The following is a 23312-nucleotide window of genomic DNA, read 5'->3' as shown; positions in this document are numbered from 1 at the left end:
CGGCAAGTGAACATGTCAGCATGGTTCCTAAGATGCTTGAAGACTATGAAAAATGTCGCGATAATTATGATAAGCTAGTCTTTTTGTGTAAGGATTTGATCCAAGACATTCCAAAGAGTTTGGAAAAAGCAGAATCTTCTCCCATCATCCTTCCCGAAGTAGTAAAAGAGTTCATGGAGCTTTGTAGAGATATGGTGGACAAGTTCAAAGCGGATATCTAAAGGCGTTCTTAGATTTTATTTTATTTCCTTGTTGCATTTATTTTAAGTATTTTAATTTTTCAGTTTCTATTTCTATTTTGTAAACCAACAATGAAGTGGTTCTTTTTCTAATTAATAAAGTGTGTTTATTTCCGCATTACTCATTGTTCCTATAATATTCACCAAATAATTATATTTTAAAAAAAAGGGGATATATATATATATATACAAAAAAACATATAGTAAAAAAATATATACTAAAATAATGTGGATAAGACATGAACATAGCATAAGCATAACATTCATAGAATGCATACCATGTTTATTGTCAAAACAATAAAAAACTATATTTATCTCCAGTCACACCATTGGAGAAGACAACCAAGCAACCGCACCACCATATCAAACCCGGTCTCAGAAGAAGAAAGCAATGGAACAGCTAGAGCAGAATCAAGCCGCCCTTCGCGAAGAAGTAACCCAACTGAAAGGTACTGCGGAGGAAATTAAGGGAGGAATGACTCAGATGCTGAGTTTCATGAAAGACCTCAGGGACAAAAAAGAAAAGGCTAAGGAAGTTCAAGGTCAGTATGAAGAAATACCAGACGATGGCAACCCGTTGTTAGGATTTGTTCGAGGCTTTGACCCTCACAAGTCAAATGCCCACTCCTCTAAGAGAATTATCAGAACCCATGAAGAGGGATAAGCTTCCCATGAAGGACTCATTCCCACCACTCAGAAAGAAGGGGTACCTCGCACTGTTCGCATCCCTGCTAACAATCCTCCTAAGGACGAGGACTATGTGGATTTGCAATAGGGGGATGTGGATGATACAAATCAAGTGCCTCAGTATAAGAAAACCCACTCTGACTCTGAAGAGAATGCTAGGAATAGCGGACAAATCAAGGCGCTAGAAGAGAGGCTAAAAGCAGTAGAAGGATATGACGTCTTTGATGTGGATACTTGTGAGATGAGCTTGGTACCAGACTTGACTATTCCCCATAAGTTCAAGGTACCTAACTTTGAAAAATACAAAGGACTTACATACCTAAGAAGTCATTTACGCATGTATGTCAGAAAAATGGCTGCTTATGCCCACGATCAAAAACTAATGATGCATTTCTTCCAAGACAGTCTAAGTGGGGCATCTGTCGACTGGTACATGCAATTGGAAAAGACAAATATCCGGATCTGGAATGACGTCGCTAACACGTTCTTGAAACAATACAAGTACAACTTGGATATGGTACCCAACCGGATGCAATTGCAAAATCTGTCGCAGAAAAAGGAAGAATCCTTCAAGGAGTATGCCCAAAGATGGCGAGAGATGGCATCCTGAGTCCAACCTCCTCTTTTGGAAAAGGAGTTGGTAGACATGTTTATGAGTACTTTTCAAGGACCATACTACGATAAAATGATCGGAAGTGTATCCTCAGGATTCTCATATCTAGTGGTCATCGGAGAAAGGATCGAAAATGGGATAAAAAATGGGAAGATACAAGGAGCATCATCTAATTCTTATCACTCAAAGAGGCCCACCTCAACCTTCGCTAAAAAGAAGGAAGGGGAGACCAATGCAGTAGTGCACCAAGAATCTAGACCTCCTGTGTCATTTCCACCCCAACAAAATAGGTTCCAAGGTCCTCAAAGGAGATTTGATTCTTTACCCACTTCCAGAAACGAGATACTAAAATATTTGATGAACGAATCATTAGTGGAGCTCAAGCCAATGCCACCTCCTCTTCCCAGAAAGGCTTCGCCCAGATTCAACCCTAATGAAAGGTGCGAATACCATGCTAATTCTCCCAGACATACATTGGAAAAATGCTGGGCTTTCAGACACAAGGTTCAAGATTTGATAGAGTCAGGGGCAATTGCCTTTGATAAACCTAATTTGAAGACAAATCCTATGCCGCATCATGATGGCACAGTCAATGCAATTGAGGTCGTTACTGAGCAAGAGTTAGTTCAACAAAGGAGCTCCCCCATAGATGCCCTTAAGAGGTATCTACTCGCAAAGGGGTTCATCCTAGAACATAACAAAGCTTTTAAGGATACTCTGCAGAGGCTCGTGGACCAAGGAATAATTCAGCTGAAAGAACATCCTGAAGAGGAATATGTGGCTATGCTAGACAGGAACGAGCCATTGATAATACCCAGTCAAGGGGCAAGGGAGCCGTTAATCATCCCTTGTTCTAAAACACCACTGCTAATACCCACACAAGGGCACACTAGGATCATCCCGATCAAAGCTCCATACCCTGTGGACAAAATGAAAGCAGTACCTTGGGAGTACAATTCTGGTACCAACACAACCGTGTCAAGCATTGTTGGACCTGGAGTCATGACTCGTAGCGGTCGCATATTCAAAACTACACAATCTAATGAAAACTTGGCGCAAGCCAGTAATCAAACTGCGGCAACACCAACTATAGAAGGCATACCCAAAGATAAGGGAGCCACTGACAAGGATGCTGAGGAATTTCTAGCTCTGATCAAGAAGAGTGATTATAGGGTGGTGGATCAGTTACAACAGACGTCGTCTAAAATATCACTCCTCTCACTATTAGTACACTCCGAGAAGCATCGAGATGCCTTAATGAAGATTCTGAATGTTGCCCATGTAACTAAAGACATCACCGTAAATCAGTTCGATGGAATGGTGGCTAATCTCACTGCTGGGGCATGTCTGGGGTTCAGTGATCATGAATTACCTCCACAAGGAAAAGAGCACAACAAAGCCTTGCACATCTCGATACAATGTGGGAAAGCTCATCTATCTAGGGTTCAGATTGATACAGGTTCGTCACTAAACGTGATGCCAAAAGCTACCCTCGATAAAATAGCTTTGGAAGGCCTAGTGGTTAGACCAAGTCGTCTAGTGGTTAAAGCCTTCGATGGATCATAAAGTCCAGTGTTCGGAGAAGTAGACCTCCCTGTTGTAGTGGGTCCTCACACTTTCTGCATCAATTTCCAAGTAATGGAGATTGAACCAGCTTATACTTGCTTACTGGGGCGTCCTTAGATTCACACAGCTGGGGCAGTCACCTCTACCCTCCATCAGAAGATAAAATTTGTGAACGGAAACTCTATAGTAACCGTTAATGGGGAAGAGGATATATTTGTCAGTAACCTGGATTCATACAAATACATCGAGGTTGGAGAAGGGGCATTAGAAACTGCATTCCAACCGCTAGAAATTGCAACTGCTATCACATTACCTGTAGAAAAGATACGAAGGGCGGTAACATCCTGGAGAGACCTGCAAGACTTGAACGTGGAAGGCTGGGGAAAAGTACCAGAAATCCGAGAGAAGAAGGATCTCCTAGGGCTAGGATATCAACCGACAAAGATCACAAGCGCAGCGAAGGAGGAACAACGATTCCCCCCGATCATGCAGACTTTCGTGACAGGCGGATATGAGCACGTAGCTATGATGTCTAGCATGGATCCTAAAGAGGGAACGTCCAACTTCATCCGAATGATCAAACCAGGAGAGCAGCTCCAGAATTGGACAAGCCTGGAGATACCGGAGATAGTTTCCATTTTGAAGTAATTTGCTTTTGTTGTGTGTTTTATTTCCCTTCAATAAAGAAAAAACAATTTCGCTCATGCCTCGCCTGAAGCATAGAGTTGGTGTGTAAGGGCCCCATTTACTTTCAAAAATCAAGTTTATTAATAAAATTGTCGTTTGCATTTGGTATTGAAAACATTGTTCCTTCTTGCATTTACTCTTTTAAAATGACAAATAACTTTCTTGCATAAAAAAAGCACAACCATATCTGCATACTAAAAACAAAACATAAAACATGTGCAGATCACCTTCTAACACTACCGATAATAATACTGCTGAAACTCGATATAAACTCGAGGCTCTCGCTAATCAATCCGAGGAAGGGGATGAGGAAGACGATGAACTTTCGGAAGAACTGTCGAGGTTAATGGACAAGGAATCCAAAAGCATGCTCCCTCCTCGAGAAGCCATTGAAATCATAAACTTGGGTACAGACAAAGAACCTAAGGAAATCAAGATTGGGGCAACATTGAATGAGGACGTAAAAGCGACACTGGTCAAACTCCTCCACGAATATTCAGAAATATTTGCTTGGTCATACCGTGACATGCCAGGGTTGGATACAGATATCGTCGTGCACAAGTTACCGCTCAAAAAAGGTTGTGCGCCCGTCAGACAAAAGCGCAGAAGAGTTCGACCGGACATGGATAACAAGATCTGAGAAGAAGTACTCAAACAATTCGACGCAGGATTCCTTGCTGTGGTCGACTATCCACCATGGATTGCCAACATAGTGCTAGTTCCTAAGAAAGAAGGGAAGGTACGCATGTGCGTGGATTACCGGGATCTAAACAAAGCAAGTCCGAAAGACGACTTTCCACTACCCCACATAGATATACTGGTGGACAATACGGCACAAGCTTCGGTGTTCTCCTTCATAGATGGGTTCTTTGGGTATAATCAAATCAAAATGGCTCCCGAAGACATGGAGAAATCAACCTTCATGACATCCTAGGGCACTTTCTGTTACAAGGTAATGCCTTTTGGATTACGAAACGCAGGGGCAACATATCAACGAGCCATGGTCACGCTATTCCATGACATGATCCACAAGGAGGTCGAAGTATATGTGGATGACATGATTGCTAAGTCTTGTACTGAAGAGGAACACATTACACACCTGCAAAAGTTGTTCGAACGCTTAAAGAAGTTCAAACTGAGGTTGAACTCAAACAAGTGTACATTTTGCGTAAGGTCAGGAAAGCTGTTAGGATTCATCGTGAGCCAACGAGGCATAGAGGTAGATGCCGACAAGGTAAAGGCTATACAAGAAATGCCTGTCCCAAAGACGGAAAAAGAGGTTCGCGGTTTCCTGGGTCGTTTGAACTACATCTCAAGGTTCATCTCACATCTTACAGCCACGTGTGAGCCCATATTCAAACTACTAAGAAAAGATCAGCCGATCAAGTGGAATGACGATTGTCAGGTAGCTATCGAAACCATAAAGAGTTACTTACAAGAACCACCGATACTCATACCTCCCGTACCGGGACGGCCGCTGATCATGTATCTCACTGTCCTCGAAAGGTCTATGGGATGTGTACTGTGGCATCAAGATGAAACAGGCAGAAAAGAGCACGCTATTTACTACCTCAGTAAGAAATTCACGGATTGCGAATCTCGGTATTCACCATTGGAAAAGAAATGTTGCGCCCTAGAATGGGCCTCCAAACGTCTACGGCAATATATGCTGAACCATTCCACATGGTTAATATCGAGGATGGATCCTGTGAAATACGTGTTCGAAAAACAGGCTCTCACGGGAAGAATCGCTAGATGGCAAATGTTACTGTCAGAATACGACATACAGTATGTCACTCAAAAAGCAATAAAAGGGAGTGTACTGGCAGAACATCTAGCTCACCAACCCATCGAAGAATATCAGTCTATGAAGTTCGACTTTCCCGACGAGGACATTATGTTGGTAAGAGACTACAAAATACCAGGACCCGATGAAGGGCCCCAACCAGGGGCAATATGGACGCTTATGTTCGATGGGGCCTCAAATGCGCTGGGACATGGTATAGGGCAGTCTTGACATCTTCTGACAATCGCCACTTACCTTTCACTGCGAGACTGTGTTTCGACTGCACCAACAATATTGCAGAATACGAATCGTGCATATTGGGGTTAGAGGCTGCAATCGACCTAAGGATTAAACTACTCGAGGTATATGGGGATTCAGCACTAGTGATCCACCAAGTCAATAAAGAATGGGATACTCGAGATGCAAAGCTTATCTCGTATAGAGACCTCATACTGGGTTTGATGGCAGAGTTTGAGACAATTACTTTCACTCATATCCCAAGGGAAGAGAATCAAATGGCTGACGCATTAGCGACACTCTCTTCTATGTTCAAAGTAACTTGGCCAAACCACGAACCACAGATAACGATTAGACACTTTGATGAGCCTGCCTATTGTCTCACAATTGAGGAACAACCTGACGACAAACCTTGGTACCACGATATCAAGAGACACCTGGAAAAACAAGAATACCCAGAGAACGCCTCTACGATTGACAAAAAGACACTAAGGAGGTTGGCATCAAAGTTCTTCCTAAGTGGGAATGTCCTATACAAGCGGAATTACGACTCGGTGTTACTAAGGTGTGTGGATAAAAATGAGGCCAAGGAGATTATCCGAGAAGTACACGAAGGAACCTTTGGGACTCATGCAAATGGACACTCAATGGCGAGAAAAATATTACGAGCAGGGTACTACTGGTTAATAATGGAGGCCGACTGTTTCCAATATGCGAGAATATGTCACAAATGCCAAATATACGCTGACAAATACACGTGCTGCCAAATCCGTTGAACGTACTAAGTTCACCGTGGCCATTTGTAATGTGGGGGATTGACATGATAGGGATGATCGAGCCGAAAGCTTCTAATGGACACCGATTCATATTGGTTGCCATAGATTATTTCACCAAATGGGTGGAAGCTGCTTCCTACACCAACGTGACAAGACAAGTGGTCACCCGGTTCATCAAGCATAACATCATATGCCGGTACGGGGTTCCAAATAGGATCATCACTGACAATGGGTCGAATTTAAACAACAACATGATGAGGGAGCTGTGCGAGGAGTTCAAAATCGAACACCACAATTCATCACCATACAGGCCTAAGATGAATAGCGTTGTTGAAGCTGCGAATAAGAACATCAAAAAGATAATACAAAAGATGGTGAGAACATACAAGGATTGGCACGAAATGCTTCCTTTCGCCCTACACGGATACAGAACCTCGGTGCGCACATCCACAGGGGCAACACCCTTCTCTTTGGTTTACGGTATGGAAGCAATCCTCCCTATAGAGGTGGAGATTCCGTCACTAAGAGTCCTGGCTGACACAAAGTTAGAAGAATCGGAATGGGTAAAAACTCGTTTTGATCAGCTTAATCTCGTTGAAGAAAAGCGACTGACAGCTTTATGTCACGAGCAACTCTATCAGAAAAGGATGAAAAAGGAGTTTGATAAAAAGGTCCGCCCTCGAACTTACAAAGAAGGAGGCATCGTCCTCAAGAAAATCTTACTACCTCGACTTGACGCCTGCTGAAAGTGGACACCTAACTACGAAGGTCCATATGTCATAAAAACGGTATTCTCAGGAGGAGCACTCGTCCTCACTACAATGGACGGGGACGAGCTGCCACACCCAATCAATTCAGATGCTGTCAAGAAGTATTACGCCTAGCAAAGGCAGAATCATATACCATGAGCCAAAGACAAGTCACAAAGGATAAGGAGTCGTGCAATCATCTAATTCTAAGGTCAAAGGATTACTGGGGCCCTCGATAGCAAAAGAGCAATAGCAGTATTAACATCATTTCTATTTGTCATTTTCTTTTTCGCACTTTTGTACATTCGCCGATTTAAGGCAATATCAATAAAAGCTTTCTTTTTCTTCCATACTACGCTTTCTCGTCATTTCAATACCATGTGCAAAAGATAAATTATTTTCATAAACTTTAGCATTGGACTCAAAATGAGAAACTTACAAATTTGCAAAACAAAAGCAATGGGAACGAAACCATAACATCTCCGGCAGGCAATATACGCCTCACGCTGTAATCATTCTGATCCACCAAGATCTCTCTTACCAGGAATGTTACCGGTAGATCATCCCAAAACAATCCAAACCAGGATTTGCAAACAGCTTGAAAGGGTTAAACAAATTCAATGGGTAACAAAGAGATAAAACGTTGAAGTCATCACGCATACATATTCATTTTCACGCCAACATTCATACACGCGACATTTTCACACAAACATCCGTACACGCAAACATTCATACGTCTACATTATACAAACAACAAGATCATAAGTATACGCATGATGCATACGTATTTTCAAAACAATCTTCTACGCAGTTAAACTTGTCCGCACCGGGGCGAGTGAATCCCATTGGTCCAAGTGAGCTTGCTAGGGCTATGGCAAGTAATCCTTTTGGGATTAATCAAAACTACGATAGTAAGCAGGTATGGCTAACTGCGGCGACTTACTAGCACGATAGTAAGTGGGCCACACCATATACAATAAGCTTACTCCAACTACATAGTAAGTAGGTATGGCTAACTGCAACGACTTACTAGAGCTATAGTAAGTGGGTCATACCATCTACAATAAACTTACTTCAACTACGATAGCAGGCAGGTATGGCTAACTGCGACGACTTACTGGAACAATAGTAAGTGGGCCACAGCATCTACGTTAAGCTTGCTCCAACTACGATAGTAAGCAGGTATGGCTAACTGCGACGACTTACTAGAACTATAGTAAGTGGGTCACACCATCTACGATAAAGCTTACTCAAACTACGATAGCAAGGAGGTATGGCTAACCGTGATGACTTAATAGAGCTATAGTAAGTGGGCCACACCATCTACGATAAACTTGCTGAAACAACGATAGTAAGTAGGTACGGCCGACCGCGACAACTTACTAGAACTATAGTAAGTAGGCCCTACCATCTACGATAAGCTTACTCAAACTACGATAGGGAGTGGGTATACCAACCGCGACGACTTACTAGGACTATAGTAAGTGGGTTACCTACAAACTGCAAACCCTTTCTAACACTATAGCAGGGTAACTACTTTCAACACAGTAAACTACGAGTCCTCGCTATGCAAGTCTCAGGCGTTAGCAAGGCAATTCATTTTTCACTACCGGGTACAAGGCAAATTCAAGGGGTCTTCCATTATTTAATAACTCTTCGATCCAAAGGACGTGAGGACTGTGTATCCTCACGCCATTCAATCCAAGGTAATTAAATAGGGGCAGCTGTCATGCCCCAAAATTTTCCTTCCACATTTCATTCACAATTATTCAAAGCTCAAGAGTTTCATCAAGGCATTCTCCTAAGCAAAGATCTCCTAAAACTAGGGTTTGGTACTCTCTTGAGGAAATTAACAAAATAAGGTCTACAATGAAGTTCCCCATGGTTCATTATGTTTTAAGGCACACCCATGTCAAAAATCAAGGATCAATTCCAAAGTTTGCTCATTCAATGGCTCAGATGATCCACAGTCGACTAGGTTAACCTAAATGTCAACCATGGTCAAAGTGCAGTCAAAGCTCCTGAATTTTGGTCAACATCAAGTATGGGAGATTATATCCATCATTTGATCAAGGGTTGATCGTTATTCATCAATAAAAACTCAGAAATGAACAAATTCAAATGGTTCAAATTAGGGTTTTTTATAGGAGAAAGTCAACTCAACTTTGACTGGTCATAACTTTCCCATGGGACATCAGAAATTCCTCACTCGAAGCATATTTTGAAGGAATTTGGATTCTCTACAACTTTGTCTCTCACAAGCCAAGGCCAGAAATGCTTCATTTGGAAGATATAGTACAAAAGATTATAGGTCATTTTCAAAAGTCAACCAAAGACAGTTTTTTGTCAAAGGGCATATCATCAATATAAAATCCCCAAATGAAAATTATGTACCAAAGTGGTTTATAGAGGACATCTTGAGGTTTCTAAAAAGTCCTATAACTCCTTCATAACTTAAAAATTGAGAGAGATATGCCTTGTCAAAGTTGGGTAATTTTGGAGGTAAAATGTGAAATAAAAGAGGTTCAAATTGGAATTTTTTGCAAATGGGCCTATCTTTTTAAGACTTAATCTTGGTCCACAAGCTACCTATGTTATCCAAACCATGTGCCACAAATTTTAGCCTTTTATTTGATTTTATATAATTTTATTTCATTTAAAAAATGATTTAAAGTGATATATTTGAAAGAAAAATCAAAGATTGGATTTAGGAAATTATATTGACCAATTCCAATCACATTTATGACAAATTGGCAATATAATTTCGTTACATATTGATTGAAAAAAGATTGGTACAAGATTGGACAAAAATAAAAGGTTTCCATTCAAGTTTCAAATCAAATTTCTCAAACTTGGCAAGATTTGATTCAAAGAGGTTTTGGACTATTTTTTAAACCTAAACTGTTCCCCTATAAATACATAGCACAAGGCATACGAATAGGGGTTGGAAATTCTGGTGAGAGCAGAGCATTGAAGAGCACAAAATTCTCCAAGAAACTTGAATTTGGTTTCAAAGAATTAGGGCGTTTCAATAGGATTTGAAGATTGCAAAAGCTTCTTTCGAGGATTCTGAAAGTGTTTGGATCATCACACAACTTCAACACCCCCAGAATAATCTCCAATTAGCCAAGGTATGTAACTCTGAAACTTGGATCGATTGGATTGTTTCATGCATCCCCATAGGTTTTTAATTGTATGTTGTGATTGTTCTTGATGCTGTGAACGTTTATGGATCTTTAATTTAATTTCTGGGCATCTTTGGTACGAGTCACCATTGATGATGAAGTTAGGGTTTTGGAGTTTAATTTGGGGTTTTTCTGTTAGAGGTAAAATTAGGTCAAAACAAGTGCATGGTTGGGTTCGTATGTGTTAAACGAAGAGTATAGGCTGGTCGCGAAACGTTTCTTTGTATGTATGTGTTGTTCGGAAATTTGTAGGTCAAAGTTGCTACGAACAAACTCGTAGCTAAGTCGTAGCAAAATATGCAGGCTTTTATAGGTATGTTGGGGAAGATGATGAGGTGTTCTCATCTGGTTGGCCAGTTTAAACTTGCGTGCGCGTTTTCATGTGTGTTTCTTGATTTCATATATGTTGTGTTGAGTGCGCATGCTTAACGAATAATTGTGTTTGGTATGGTGGTTGGTTTATACGCTTGTAAGGGGGAGGTCATGGGTTCGAGCCTCCCCTCTAACATATATTTTTTACAAAAAGTCATGTCTCTGATCACATGCGCCTGTAGCTTCATGGTACACCATGCACCCCTCAGATCTGACCCTTTGGTTCACTAACCCCTTAGAGCCAACGCCCAGAACTTGATCCCTATACCATGAGCCCTCAAGTCTGCCACACTGAATAAAAAAACCTTAAATTAACTTATTTGTTTTAATTTATTTAAATATTCATTTAAATTACTTTTAACATTTATTTATAATAATAAAATCTAAAATTCTTTTTAAATTAAAATATTATAAATGTTAAATTTTAATTTATTATTCGTTCCGATTAAATCTATTAATCGTGATGGGTAATAATCGATTTCTTGAATATTTGTTTATTTAAATAAAAATAAGTTTTATTTGGTTAAAGGGTTTCAACCATCTTATTGGTTGCGATGATTAGCCTATTTTTTTCTCTAAAATTCATTATTATTTATAATCGAATCTATCGATTACGAGGGATAATGATAAAAATTAAATAATTAATCATATAAAACATATTTATTTGTTATTAGTGATAATTGAACCTATCAATTAGAATTGGTAATAATACACTACTGATCTATTAATTATGGTGATCAAATCTATTGATCATTGCGATTAATAGTACATATTAAAAATCAGGGTTGTACGCCCAATCCTAAAACACTTTCAAAAAACTACGAATTATCATAACTACGATAAGGCAACTCAAAAAGCCTTCAAACCATATCATATCAAATTTAAAGGGCGTACAACCCTTTTCCCGAACTACGTTGACTATGATTCTCCCTAAGGAGATACGTAGGCAATTGGCAACAAGGCGAGTCCCCCTCCTCCAAACTTTAATCATGTTCAAATAATTATCCTTTAACTCTATTAATTGCCTGTCACCTTTCTTTATTTTAGCCATAAAGCTTAACTTTATAATGCAAACCTTAGGAAAGGGTTGAGGGTGCCTAACACCTTCCCTCGACCTGAATAAAGTATCTTACCCCGATCTCTATAGCTTCGAGGGGTTTCCTATTCGCCCTGGTAGAATAGGTGGCGACTCTAAATAAATTTAATTTTTAGGGCAGGTTGCTACATCATGCAAGATGTGCTTATCATTCGAACAATCCTGGTCATGATACCGAAGATTGTGGACCATTGAAGCATAAGATTCAAGATTTAATTAATGACGAGATCATTGATTTCAATTCACCTGAGAAGCCTCATATAGCTGATGTTGTGCACAACCAGAAAGGTCGTGATGAACACAACCTACCTGTTGGAGAAGTTCCACAACAACGACGCAAGCCAGATGCACCTAAGCGTCAATTCACCAAAAGTAACATGTCATTTGATCAGGCGCTGCAACATCTTTTGAAAGTAGGAACGATTACTGTGAGGGATCCTCCTCAACACATCAACACTTCCTCTACTAAACACAATCCAAACGTGCGATGTGCCTACCATTCCAATAGTCCCGGGCACGATACCAATAGTTGCTGGGCATTAAAGATAAAGATCCAAGACATAATCGATGCTAGTGAAATTGAGTTCAATCCTCCTAAAACTCCTGTGGTGATCACCGCTCTCACGTCTAGTCATGACAAGACTGATTGACGTCTAAATGGACGAACTTTTGGATCATTAGATCTATTTCCATTTGCAAGTTTCTTTTCTGTTTGTTTAAACATTCGACTCATGATAAATTATCTGTTTTAATAATCATCATCAGTGCATTGCATATGTTTGTCTTGAATAAATTATTTTTCTATCACTCATTTTAAATTATGTCTTTACTTTGCATATGTTTTGTGATATTCAACTCCTGCTAAGCTGTAAGCCTTTTGAAGGAGGATGACGAAAATGATACCGAAACCTCATACAATATGCTTTTGAATAGACTATGCTGACGATGTACAGGCATTGTTTCAATTCTTAAATAGTGGAGATATAAGGATGTTAATCCCTCGTCAACCCCTTTGAGCCTAAGGTGTAGGAGTTTTCTTTCACGTACAAATTGAAACCCTTTAATCATAACCTGGGGCAGGGTAGCTACTCAGTTAACTCAATTATACTAGACGTTGTTTACACAAATAATGAGGGGTTCCCGCAATCATTAAGTCAGGCAGTCAATATCCGTAAAAAAGAAAAGGAGATAAAAATGTTAAGTCAAAACCTATGAATGAGACTTATCAAAAATCAAAACATCCCGCTGACTGTAATCTCAAAATAAACAGTTCAGGAAAAAGTTAGGGATAACAAAATCAAGGTCAAAAAGAGGTTGCTAAAAATCCTCGACAAAAGAAGATATTACAAAAAGAAGGTATTACAAAAAAAAAAGGATGACTGCATGTCCAAATAAACCTCCGGTACTTTAACCATCATCAAAAATCAATGTTACAACTTCAAGCTTTGCTAAGGCTTAAACGCAGAGTTAACTGGGCATAGGATCAAAGAACATCACGAAGATTGGGATGGGTGCAAATAAAATTTGAGCCATTATCCTTTGTTTCTTAAACCGTGAACCAAGCCACGTTACAACCCTTGAAAGTCCTAACTGAAGCATGGTTAGTTCGAAAGCTTACTATCACCAAAAAGGTATCCTGACTCCTTAAGGTTTACCAAAAATGCTGAGTTGATATTTCGTTTTCACAAACACCATGTTTTTACAAATATCACACTCTTACATCTCCTGTTTTAATGTTTCTCAAAAAAACTCAAGACAGACATATGCATTGCATCTCATGAATTCATTATTAAACATATCTTGCTACATAATTTCAAATGTTAGCACCAGGAAGAATCTGCACAGGGTACAACTAATGACCAAAAGTTATCTCAACAGATGAAATCATTTCAGAAGTAACATCTCATACGTATACAAGGGGCATGACACAGTTTATCCAGTTGATCTGGGGCAATCAGGTCAAGATTCCGAGAATCTCTCAAGAGTGCCAAACAATCAAGGGCATGCATCCAAATATGTCTAAAGCTATTTCCCAATCAGGCAGGGACATCACCTTAAGTCTATAAGTACTAGGGGGCATGTCACTCATAGTACACATCTTATAAGGTCCTCGCGAGGCGAATCTCTCCATAAGGTCCCTACTAGCAGGGGAAAAGTTGTGCAAAGCCTATTTTGACACCTCAATCAATACTCATTGGGGTGTCCCAATCAATACGAGTCCAGGAATGGCAGTTACTATAACCATTGGGGGAAATGTTCATGGCATCCATGTCTTCCCACAAAGCCAGTGTCACAGGATCATATCCCCACAAAGTAATCTTCAAGTAGCTATCTTCAATCCTCCCTCCAACAAGATTCATTCATATTTCTTATCCCCAGTCAGGGTACATCAAGATGAATCATTCAAATCGCTTTCATCCCCAAGCAGAAATCATAAATCCCCAGCTACACATCTTCAATAGAAGATCGGGCATCAGGATCCCATTACTATAGAGTTTCAAGCTCTCTGAAATATTCCATGCAGCATAAAGCATAATCATACATCATACATCATACATTGCATACAATTATAATTCATACATAACATACAAAGCTCCCCATTTATTTTGAGAACTTCATCTCATTCATTACATGCATCATAAACATTGCATAAAACTGACATTGTTACCAAGTGAATATTATCTTACAGGTACTACAAAGAGAATCAACGCAATAATTGAAATCTAAAATCCATTCAAAGGCAAAGCCTAACGCACGGCTCATTCTGACAATTATCGTATTTGGTCTAACGTACGACCCATCCTTAGTAGCCTCACGTATGGATTATTCAGAGTTACCAATAAATTTGATTCGGTCTAACGTATGGCCCATCTTCGGCAGCCTAACGTATGGCTCATTCTGATACTTCTCAAAAACGGTGGATCCGGTCTAACGTACGACCCATCCTTCAGCCTAACGCACGACTTTCTAGACATTTATCAAATGCAAATTGGATCCGGTCTAACGCATGACCCATCCTTCAGCCTAACGCACGGCTTTCCAGACATTTATCAAATGCAAATTGGATCCGGTCTAACGTACGACCCATCCTTCAGCCTAACGCACGGCTTTCCAGACATTTATCAATGCAATTGGATCTGGTCTAACGCATGACCCATCCTTCAGCCTAACGCACGGCTTTCCAGACATTTATCAAATGCAAATTGGATCCGGTCTAACGCACGACCCGTCCTTCAGCCTAACGCACGGCTTTCCAGACATTTATCAAAAACAAATTGGATCCGGTTTAATGTACGACCCATCCTTCAACCTAACGCACGATTTTCCAAACATCTAACAATGCAAACTGGACCCAATCTAACGTAAGACCCGTCCTAAAAAGTATAGCCTAACGTATGACTTACTTTGACACTTACCAATGCGGTGGATTCAGTCTAACGTACGACTCTTCCTAAGTATATCCTTCAGATAAAGTCTAACATACGACATATTCTGACTCGCAAGTCTATCAAGTTGGATGGAATCTTTAAGCCCATCTCAATCAAGTCTCTCAACATCCAGATGGCATCTTTAATCCCATCTCCGACAATACTCTGCCTGCATGGCATCTCTAAGCCCATCTCCGAAAAAAGTCCCTACATCAACAAGGGCAAATTTCTTGGTATTCTAGTGTTCAATCCTCTTCCACCTTCAGATACCAACTGGCATACAAACCATTCTACATCTGCAGGTTTGAGAAGATTGAACAAGGGAAGTTGTCATACCCCAAAATTTTCCCATCTCATTTCTCCTATTAAGCTCATACCAAAGTTCAAGGCTCAAAGACACATCCTCCTAAACAATGGCTCAATGAACTAGGGTTTTGAATTCCCTAAAGAAAATAAATGAATCAAAGTCTCCAATAGATTTCATATGGCCTATGAGGCTTCAAAATATCTCCATGATAAAATTCAGGCTTCCATTCCAAGGATTGACCAGTCAATGGCTTAGAAAGTCAACATTCGACTAGTTTGACCTAAAAGTCAACTGTGGTCAAAGTATAGTCAAAACTCCTGATTTTTTGTCAACATCTTTATTATGAAGTATGGTTCATCATTTGATCAAGGATTAATCATGATTCATCAAGGAAAGTTCAGAAATCAACAAAACCTAAAGTTTCTAAATTAGGGTTTTTGACTTAAAGTCAACTGAACTTTGACCAGCCATAACTTCCACATGGAACATCATAAATTTCTCATCCAAAGCTCAATTTGAAGGAAATTGAATTCTCTACAACTTTGTCTCTCACAAGCCAATTCTAAAAATGCTTCAATTTAGAGATATGGATCAAAAGATTATAGGTCCTTTTTGAAAGTCAACCAAAAACAATTTTTTGTCAAAGCCCGTATCATCAAGATAAAATCCTCAAATGGAAAAAATCTTCTGAAGTAGCTTGTAGATTACATCTTGAGATTTCCAAAAAGTCCAAGAACTCTTCCATATCTTAAAAATTGAGAGAGATATGACTTGTTAAAGTTGGGCAATTTTAGGAGGAAAATGTGAAGCAAATGATGTTCAAAATGGATTTCCTTGCAAATGGGCATAAGTTTTTATGGTACAATCTTGTTCCCCAAGCCATAAAAGATATTCAATCCTATAGCCACGAATGTGTGATGAATATTTGATTTTATTTGAATTTTATTCATTTAAAAGGTGATTTAAATCAAATAAATGATGAAAAATACAAGGAGATTTGATTTGCTTTGATTTCCAATCAAACTTAATCAATTAAACATCATATATTCTCTCTAATTTCGTGCACAATAACCTTGGTGAGATTGGATTGAGATTGAGCAAAATTGGAAAGATTACAAACCATATTTCATCAAATTTCCAATCTATGATTCAAGGAGATTTGATCAAGTTTTATAACCTTAATCCATTCACTTATAAATTGAGAACAAGGGCAGACCCCTAGGGGACGAAAAATTGGTGGAGAGAACAAAGGTTTCAAGGTACAAAAATATCAAAGAAGTTGGAAAATTCGTGTGGATCACTCCAAGCACTTTTAAAGTTTTCCAATCGTCCCATTCATCTCCTGAGGTAACATAAGGAAGGTTTGGATCATTAACCATGCTTGAATGTACCTAGGTACTCGTATACCATGTTCATCGTATTTACATGCATTCTTGATTCTTGTATCTCACAATTTAATGTGTTTAAACGAAATCTAACCATATGTACAAGTTCATAATGATGATTAGAGCAGGATTGAATCATTGGAACGAAGTTTGGAGGCCTGTAGCAAGAAACGCCATGGCTAGGGTTTGAAGGTTGCTTCCTTCGGAACTCATGTTTACAGGCCATCTTTGACCAGATAAAAGGCTCCTTCGTGGTCACAACATGATGATCAATTGATTTGGGCATTTGTTTTGAATTTCTAACGTGCTATTTTGGAGATTTAATTCTTACAGGTTTAGCTACAAGAATTCGTAACAAAGTTCCTAGCGAAAACGTGGCTGAATCGTAGCAAAAATATGGGCCATGGATGAAGAAGATGAAGACCCTCGAGCCACGCGCGCAAGCATCTGATTGGACGGTCAACGTTGGTAGAGTCTCTCTCCAGTCTCATTGGATCGCTTGTGATGAGTGGACCCAGGTTTGACTGTTCTTGGACTTTTTCCATTTAAGCACTTGTTTTATATTTATTTGTTGTTGCCTATAGTACTATTATTAGCGAACATAACTTGCATCATTGGTAAGGGACGAAGGCTGGGAACGTCAATGACCTGGGTTCGAACCAAGCATTACACAACTTTTTTTTAGTTTATTTACTTGCAGATCTAGTGCATTGCTCCCACGTAAGACTCCGGTGGATCTTCGCTCATTGCCATCAGATCACCGGTCAGATCAATCCAACGCACATGGACGCGTAGGCGCACTGTAGACCCTCCAGACCTCACCACGCTTAATCAGAGCTGAGTTTCTTTTAATTTTTTTATCTTTAATTGCATAATTCCTTTTTTATTTATTCTTTTGTTCTTTTCTTGTTTTTCTTTTATTTTTAAACCTTTTATTTTTATTTACTAAATATATAGCCATTTATTTTATTTAATCGAAGGTTCGATTTTTCCCGTGACATTAAAAATATTTGTTTTTTTCATAACAAAAAAGAATATTATTTTACATATGTTTCCTTGTTAATTGATTAATTAATTTAAATACAATAATTATTTAAAATCATGTAAATATCATATTTAATCTCACATTCGATTTCCTTAAATTCTAAACAGTTATTTAAAATATTAAATTAATTGTTTTACCTATTTTTGGTTTAAATTATGGTTTTTGTAAATAATCAAGGGATTTTTAATGCACTAACTTTTCTCTTCTTCATTCTTATCTTTCAGGGTTGATCAAGGAGCGATGAAGGCTCAAGATATTTAAATTAATTATTTTTCCCTCTTATTTCCTGACTTTAATTCCTGCCTTTATTTTTCTGCCCACAGGTGTTTGTTGTAATAGCGTAGGACATTTAAACTGCTTTATTTTTCTGTGGTGTTTAGTAAACCTAGGGAGTGCAAGCCTGCTAATGAATTTAGTGTGCCTAAATTATAAGATAAATATAACTGAACTGAATCACTTGATTGTGTCACACACACACCTTTAGGGTTACCTCTCTTGTTGCCTTGTTGCCTTATTATTTTGTTGCCTTTTATTATTATTACAAAAATAGTCAAGTCCCTCGATTCCGAGGATACCTAAAGCAAATGTTGCCCTCAATTCATTCATCATCAATGTTTTCCCTCGAGGTTGCCTTATAAACGATGATTGTCCCCATTGCTAAGGTATCCTCGCATGATGCCTAAAAAGATTAATGACTATTCTATCCTTCCCTAAGACTACCTGCCCTCTTTATGGTAGGGACAATCTTATGGCGAACGATAATTTCGATGACCCTTTTCAAATCCAATGAAATGACTACCTACCCTCTTTATGGTATGGATAGCCATTTCCCATTAAAGTCTAAAAGAACAATTTTTCTAAAATTAAGGGTAATTTCTTTTTAATTGCTTGCTCTTTTTCAAATTCAAATCAAAATATTTTCCCACTTCTTTTCAAAATCAAATTCAAAAAGACTATGCTTATTTACAAGCTAAAGTTCTTATTCAAATTTCTATTCACACACTACTTTTCAAACAATTCAAACTTTTTGAAAACAAATGAGCTAAGCAATTAAGAGCCCATGGATAACCATGGATGCAAAGGGTGCCTTAAACCTTCCCTTTGTATAAATTACCCCCCAAACTCAATCTCTTTCAAAAAAAGATTTTTTCTGTTCATTTAGCCTTTCTTTAAATTGGATAAAATAAAAATCGGTGGTGACTCATGCTTACCGCAACATTGCTTGCTTAAATATTTAAAGTCAGTTCACCGTATTACAATCATTTTCGAAAAACAGTTGATATGAACATGGTTGACCTCTAACCAGTTCATTCCCAGGATTACATCAAGTTGTTTCAATGGAAGGCACACTAAGTCCATTCCAAATTCTCTACCAAAAATATCAACTGGACAGTTCAAACAAGCAGATGAAGTAGTTACTGAACCCGACGCAGGAGTGTCAATAACCATACTTCCATTAATATCAGATATCTCTAATCCCAATTTTTTAGCACAATCCAACGAAATAAACGAATGTGTTACTCCAGTATCAATAATTGCAATTAAAGGTGTGCCATGGATAAAACACGTACCTTTAATCAATCAATCTTCCGGAGTGGTCTCTGGCGCAGACAAAGCAAAGACCTTCCCACCAGACTAATTCTTCTTTGGCTTAGGATATTGTGGGCTAATGTGACCTTCTTCACCACAGTTGTATCAAGTCACAATCTTCTTCTTACAATCAGCAGCAACATGGCCCACTTTATCACACTTGAAACACTTCTTCTGATCAAGCTTGCAGTCATTCCTACGATGTCCAATTTCGCCACAGGTGTAGCACCTGACAAAAGCACTGGAGTCTCCCCCACTAGGCTTCTTCCAATCACCAGCTTTAGGATTTCCTCTACCATATGGCTTACCTCTGTCCATAGGCTTCTTACCTTTCTTGTCAACCAACTCACGAGAGTGAGATGACTTCAGCTTAAGGTTATCCTCTTCGAAGATTCTGCTACAGTCTACCAAATCGACAAATCGCCAAATCCTCTGATACCTGATGTATTGCTTGATCTCATCACGCAGACCATTCTCAAATTTAATACACTTTGAGAAATCACTAGCTTCATCATTGTTGTAGTGAACGTAGTACTTCGCCAACTCAACAAACTTCGAAGCATACTCGGGCACCATCATATTACCTTGAATCAGCTCCAAAAATACAATCTCTTTCCTGCCCCGAACATCTTCAGGAAAGTACCTTCTCAGGAATTCCCTCTTGAACACATCCCAAGTGATTGCTACACCCGCAGCTTCAAGTTCATCTCTACAGGCCATCCTCCGTTCGTCAGCTTCTTCGGACAACATATGCGTACCATACCTCACCTTCAGATATTCAGCACAATCAATGACTCTGAAAATTCTCTCGATCTCCTTTAACCACTTCTGAGCACCTTCGGGATCATGCGTGCCCTTGAACAATGGAGGATTGTTCCTCTGAAAGTTCCCCAATTGCCGGTCAGCACCAATCCCAACTCCATTTGCATTTCCTCCAAGCACACCAGCAATCATGCCCAGAGCCTCGGCGATAGCATCGTCATTTCTTCCACCAGCAATGGGAATAACCCATCGACCTATCCAAAATCTTCAAGATACGGCCCTTCCAGCACAAATTCCACAAAATGGGAATTATGCCCTTCACTAAATCCCCTCATCATCAGGATTCAGCCCTCAACAATGATTATGAATGAATGCAACATATATAACATACTTATACCATCATCATCATCATCATCATCATCATCAAGTATGTTTAAATATATATTAGCATCATTCAAATATCATCCAATTATCATCATCATACAATTCATAAATTATCACACGATTATTACTTCAAACATAGCATGTATTTAACATATCTCATTACATATATCTACAATACATCATTCATTCAAGAAATAAAATCATGTCTTACAAACAAATGAAGTTACACCTTATTCCATCATTTAAACACATAGGTTATCTCATGAGGTTCATCGTACTCGAAACGGCACTAAAAACGGGTCAACGGTTCAAAAGATACGTCATTTTCAAGTTTGGAAAGAAGCGAACTTCCTTCAGACCTCCGCTCAGCGGACCACTAGGGACCTTGGACAGAAGCTAACTAGGTTGGGTCCTCTGCTTAGCAGACCCCCTCCACTTAGCAGACCTGCGATTTCGCAGATTCTCATGTCTGCGACAGACCCTGCAATCTCACACATTCTAAGTCCAAAATCGACTCTAAACATCATATACAGCCAAATAATCATCAATTGCATCATCATACGTCATTATACATCAAAACAACACATTATTAACCAATAATCTATGCAATTTCATCAATTATAACCTCCCTAAACCTAACATATAATCCAATTAACCTAGACAATATTCCTAATCAATGTTACCATCCAAAACACGATAAGAAATGCTAACCGGAGAGTCCCCCTTACCTTAGCCAATTCTTGATTGGTCTCTCCCTTTTCCGTTCCTCTTTACGTTCTTCGTGTTCCAGGCCTTCAGCTCTTCTTTCACTTTCTCTCCTTTCTTTCCCAATTCCTTATTATTTGATGAAAAATAATATTTTAATTTAGTAAAGGGCTTACTCACTTAGCACCTCCACACTACTAATTCTCACCACCCGGCCCAATGGCCCTTAAACCATCCTTTTCCAATTATTTTCATAGAACTCTGTAATATGGCGAACTGGCTTTATTTGAAATGAGCAACAATGTTGCGGTGAGCAAGAGTCGCCACCGACTTTTATTTTATCCAATTAGGAAAGGTATAAAAGAACAGGAAAGACCTTCTTTGAAAAGAGATTGAGTTCGGGGGGTAGGTTATGAAAAAGGAAGGTGTAAGCACCCTTTTCATCCGTAGTTATCTACGGGCTCTTAGTTGCTTAGCTCACTTTTATTTGTTTGAAATGTTTTGAAAGGTGTCGTGTGTGTTTAGAAAAATGATTTGATTTTGAGAATGTCTAAAAAGACAATGTTAGAAAACAGGTGTGTGAAAAGCATTTGATTTGAATTGTTGTGAGCAAGAACTTAAGAGCTACCTACCCTAAGTTCGAAAGGTCATTCCCATACTTTAAAGTTTTCCTTAGGCGATAATACTATCCATACCATTTGAAGGTAGGTAGTCCTATACATTGGATATGCGGGTCATCGAAGGGTCGTCGGATGGTCATAGAAGGCAACATGTAAGGACGTCTTAGCATTCGAAGGGACGGTCATCATTTTATCGCAGGCAACTCGAAAGGACTATGATGACATTAATCAGAGGCAACCTTGCTAAGACATCCCTACGTTCGAGGGACTTGACCATTTAAATCGAGAAAGGCAACCAAGAGGGGAAACCCTAAAGTTGGGTGTGTGAACAGTAAAAAAGAGTGTGTTACATTCATATATTTTAATCTTGGAAATTAGTGAGCTAACGGTTGATTTTAATCTTGCCATACAATCCTAGTTACTAACAGTTAAGTATGTACAGAAAATTAAAGTGCAGAAATTAAAATATCCTACGTTATTACATGGCTTTGGGAGAGATACATTATAAGGAGGTGCGGAAGATAAAACATAGTTAAAATTATTACAACCCAAAAAATAGAAATTAAAGCGAAAATATATACAAAATACAATTATAAGGCCCGCCAAATAGCCCAATGCCTCACAATGGTGATACCTCACATAAACGAGAAAACGTTAGTACGGATATGTATAGAATAACGAATAAATAAAATGACAAAAATATTAACAAACGTTATTTACGATTAACTAAAAAGATCTAGAAATAAGCGTATTAACATTTAAAAGGAAATTAAGATTAATACAAACCATATTTTTTAGTGTTTTTATTATTAATAAAAAAACTAATTTAATTTAATCCTAACAGTTTTTGATATTTTTGGATGTTTTAACAATTAAAAGATTTAAAACAAGGCACAAATATAATAAGAAAAGCTATAATAGAAATCAAAATGGAAATGAATAAGAAAATAATGAAAAAAGCCCAAAATATAACTTGGTATACCCAAGAGGGGTGATGGACCAGATTGTGTCTGTGTACATAAGAAATCGGATGGCCCACTTAACAAAGCCCAAATCAATTAATAGAAGGAAGAAAAACCTAGGGAGACATATC

General features: G+C 38.8%; 1 protein-coding gene across 1 annotated transcript; it reads left to right on the top strand.

The window, feature by feature from the left end:
* Nucleotides 1-1926: 1926 nt before the first annotated feature.
* Nucleotides 1927-3105, top strand: LOC131597348 (uncharacterized). The gene has a single exon (XM_058870053.1). It carries the CDS (start codon nucleotides 1927-1929, stop codon nucleotides 3103-3105), a length of 1179 nt encoding a protein of 392 aa, XP_058726036.1.
* The last annotated feature ends 20207 nt before the right edge of the window (nucleotides 3106-23312 follow it).

This window comes from Vicia villosa, linkage group LG4 (assembly GCF_029867415.1).
Source record: "Vicia villosa cultivar HV-30 ecotype Madison, WI linkage group LG4, Vvil1.0, whole genome shotgun sequence".
Classification (NCBI taxonomy): Eukaryota; Viridiplantae; Streptophyta; class Magnoliopsida; order Fabales; family Fabaceae; genus Vicia; species Vicia villosa.
The sequence above is the reverse complement of the archived record's forward strand: the minus strand, read 5'-3'. Positions and strand labels throughout refer to the sequence as shown.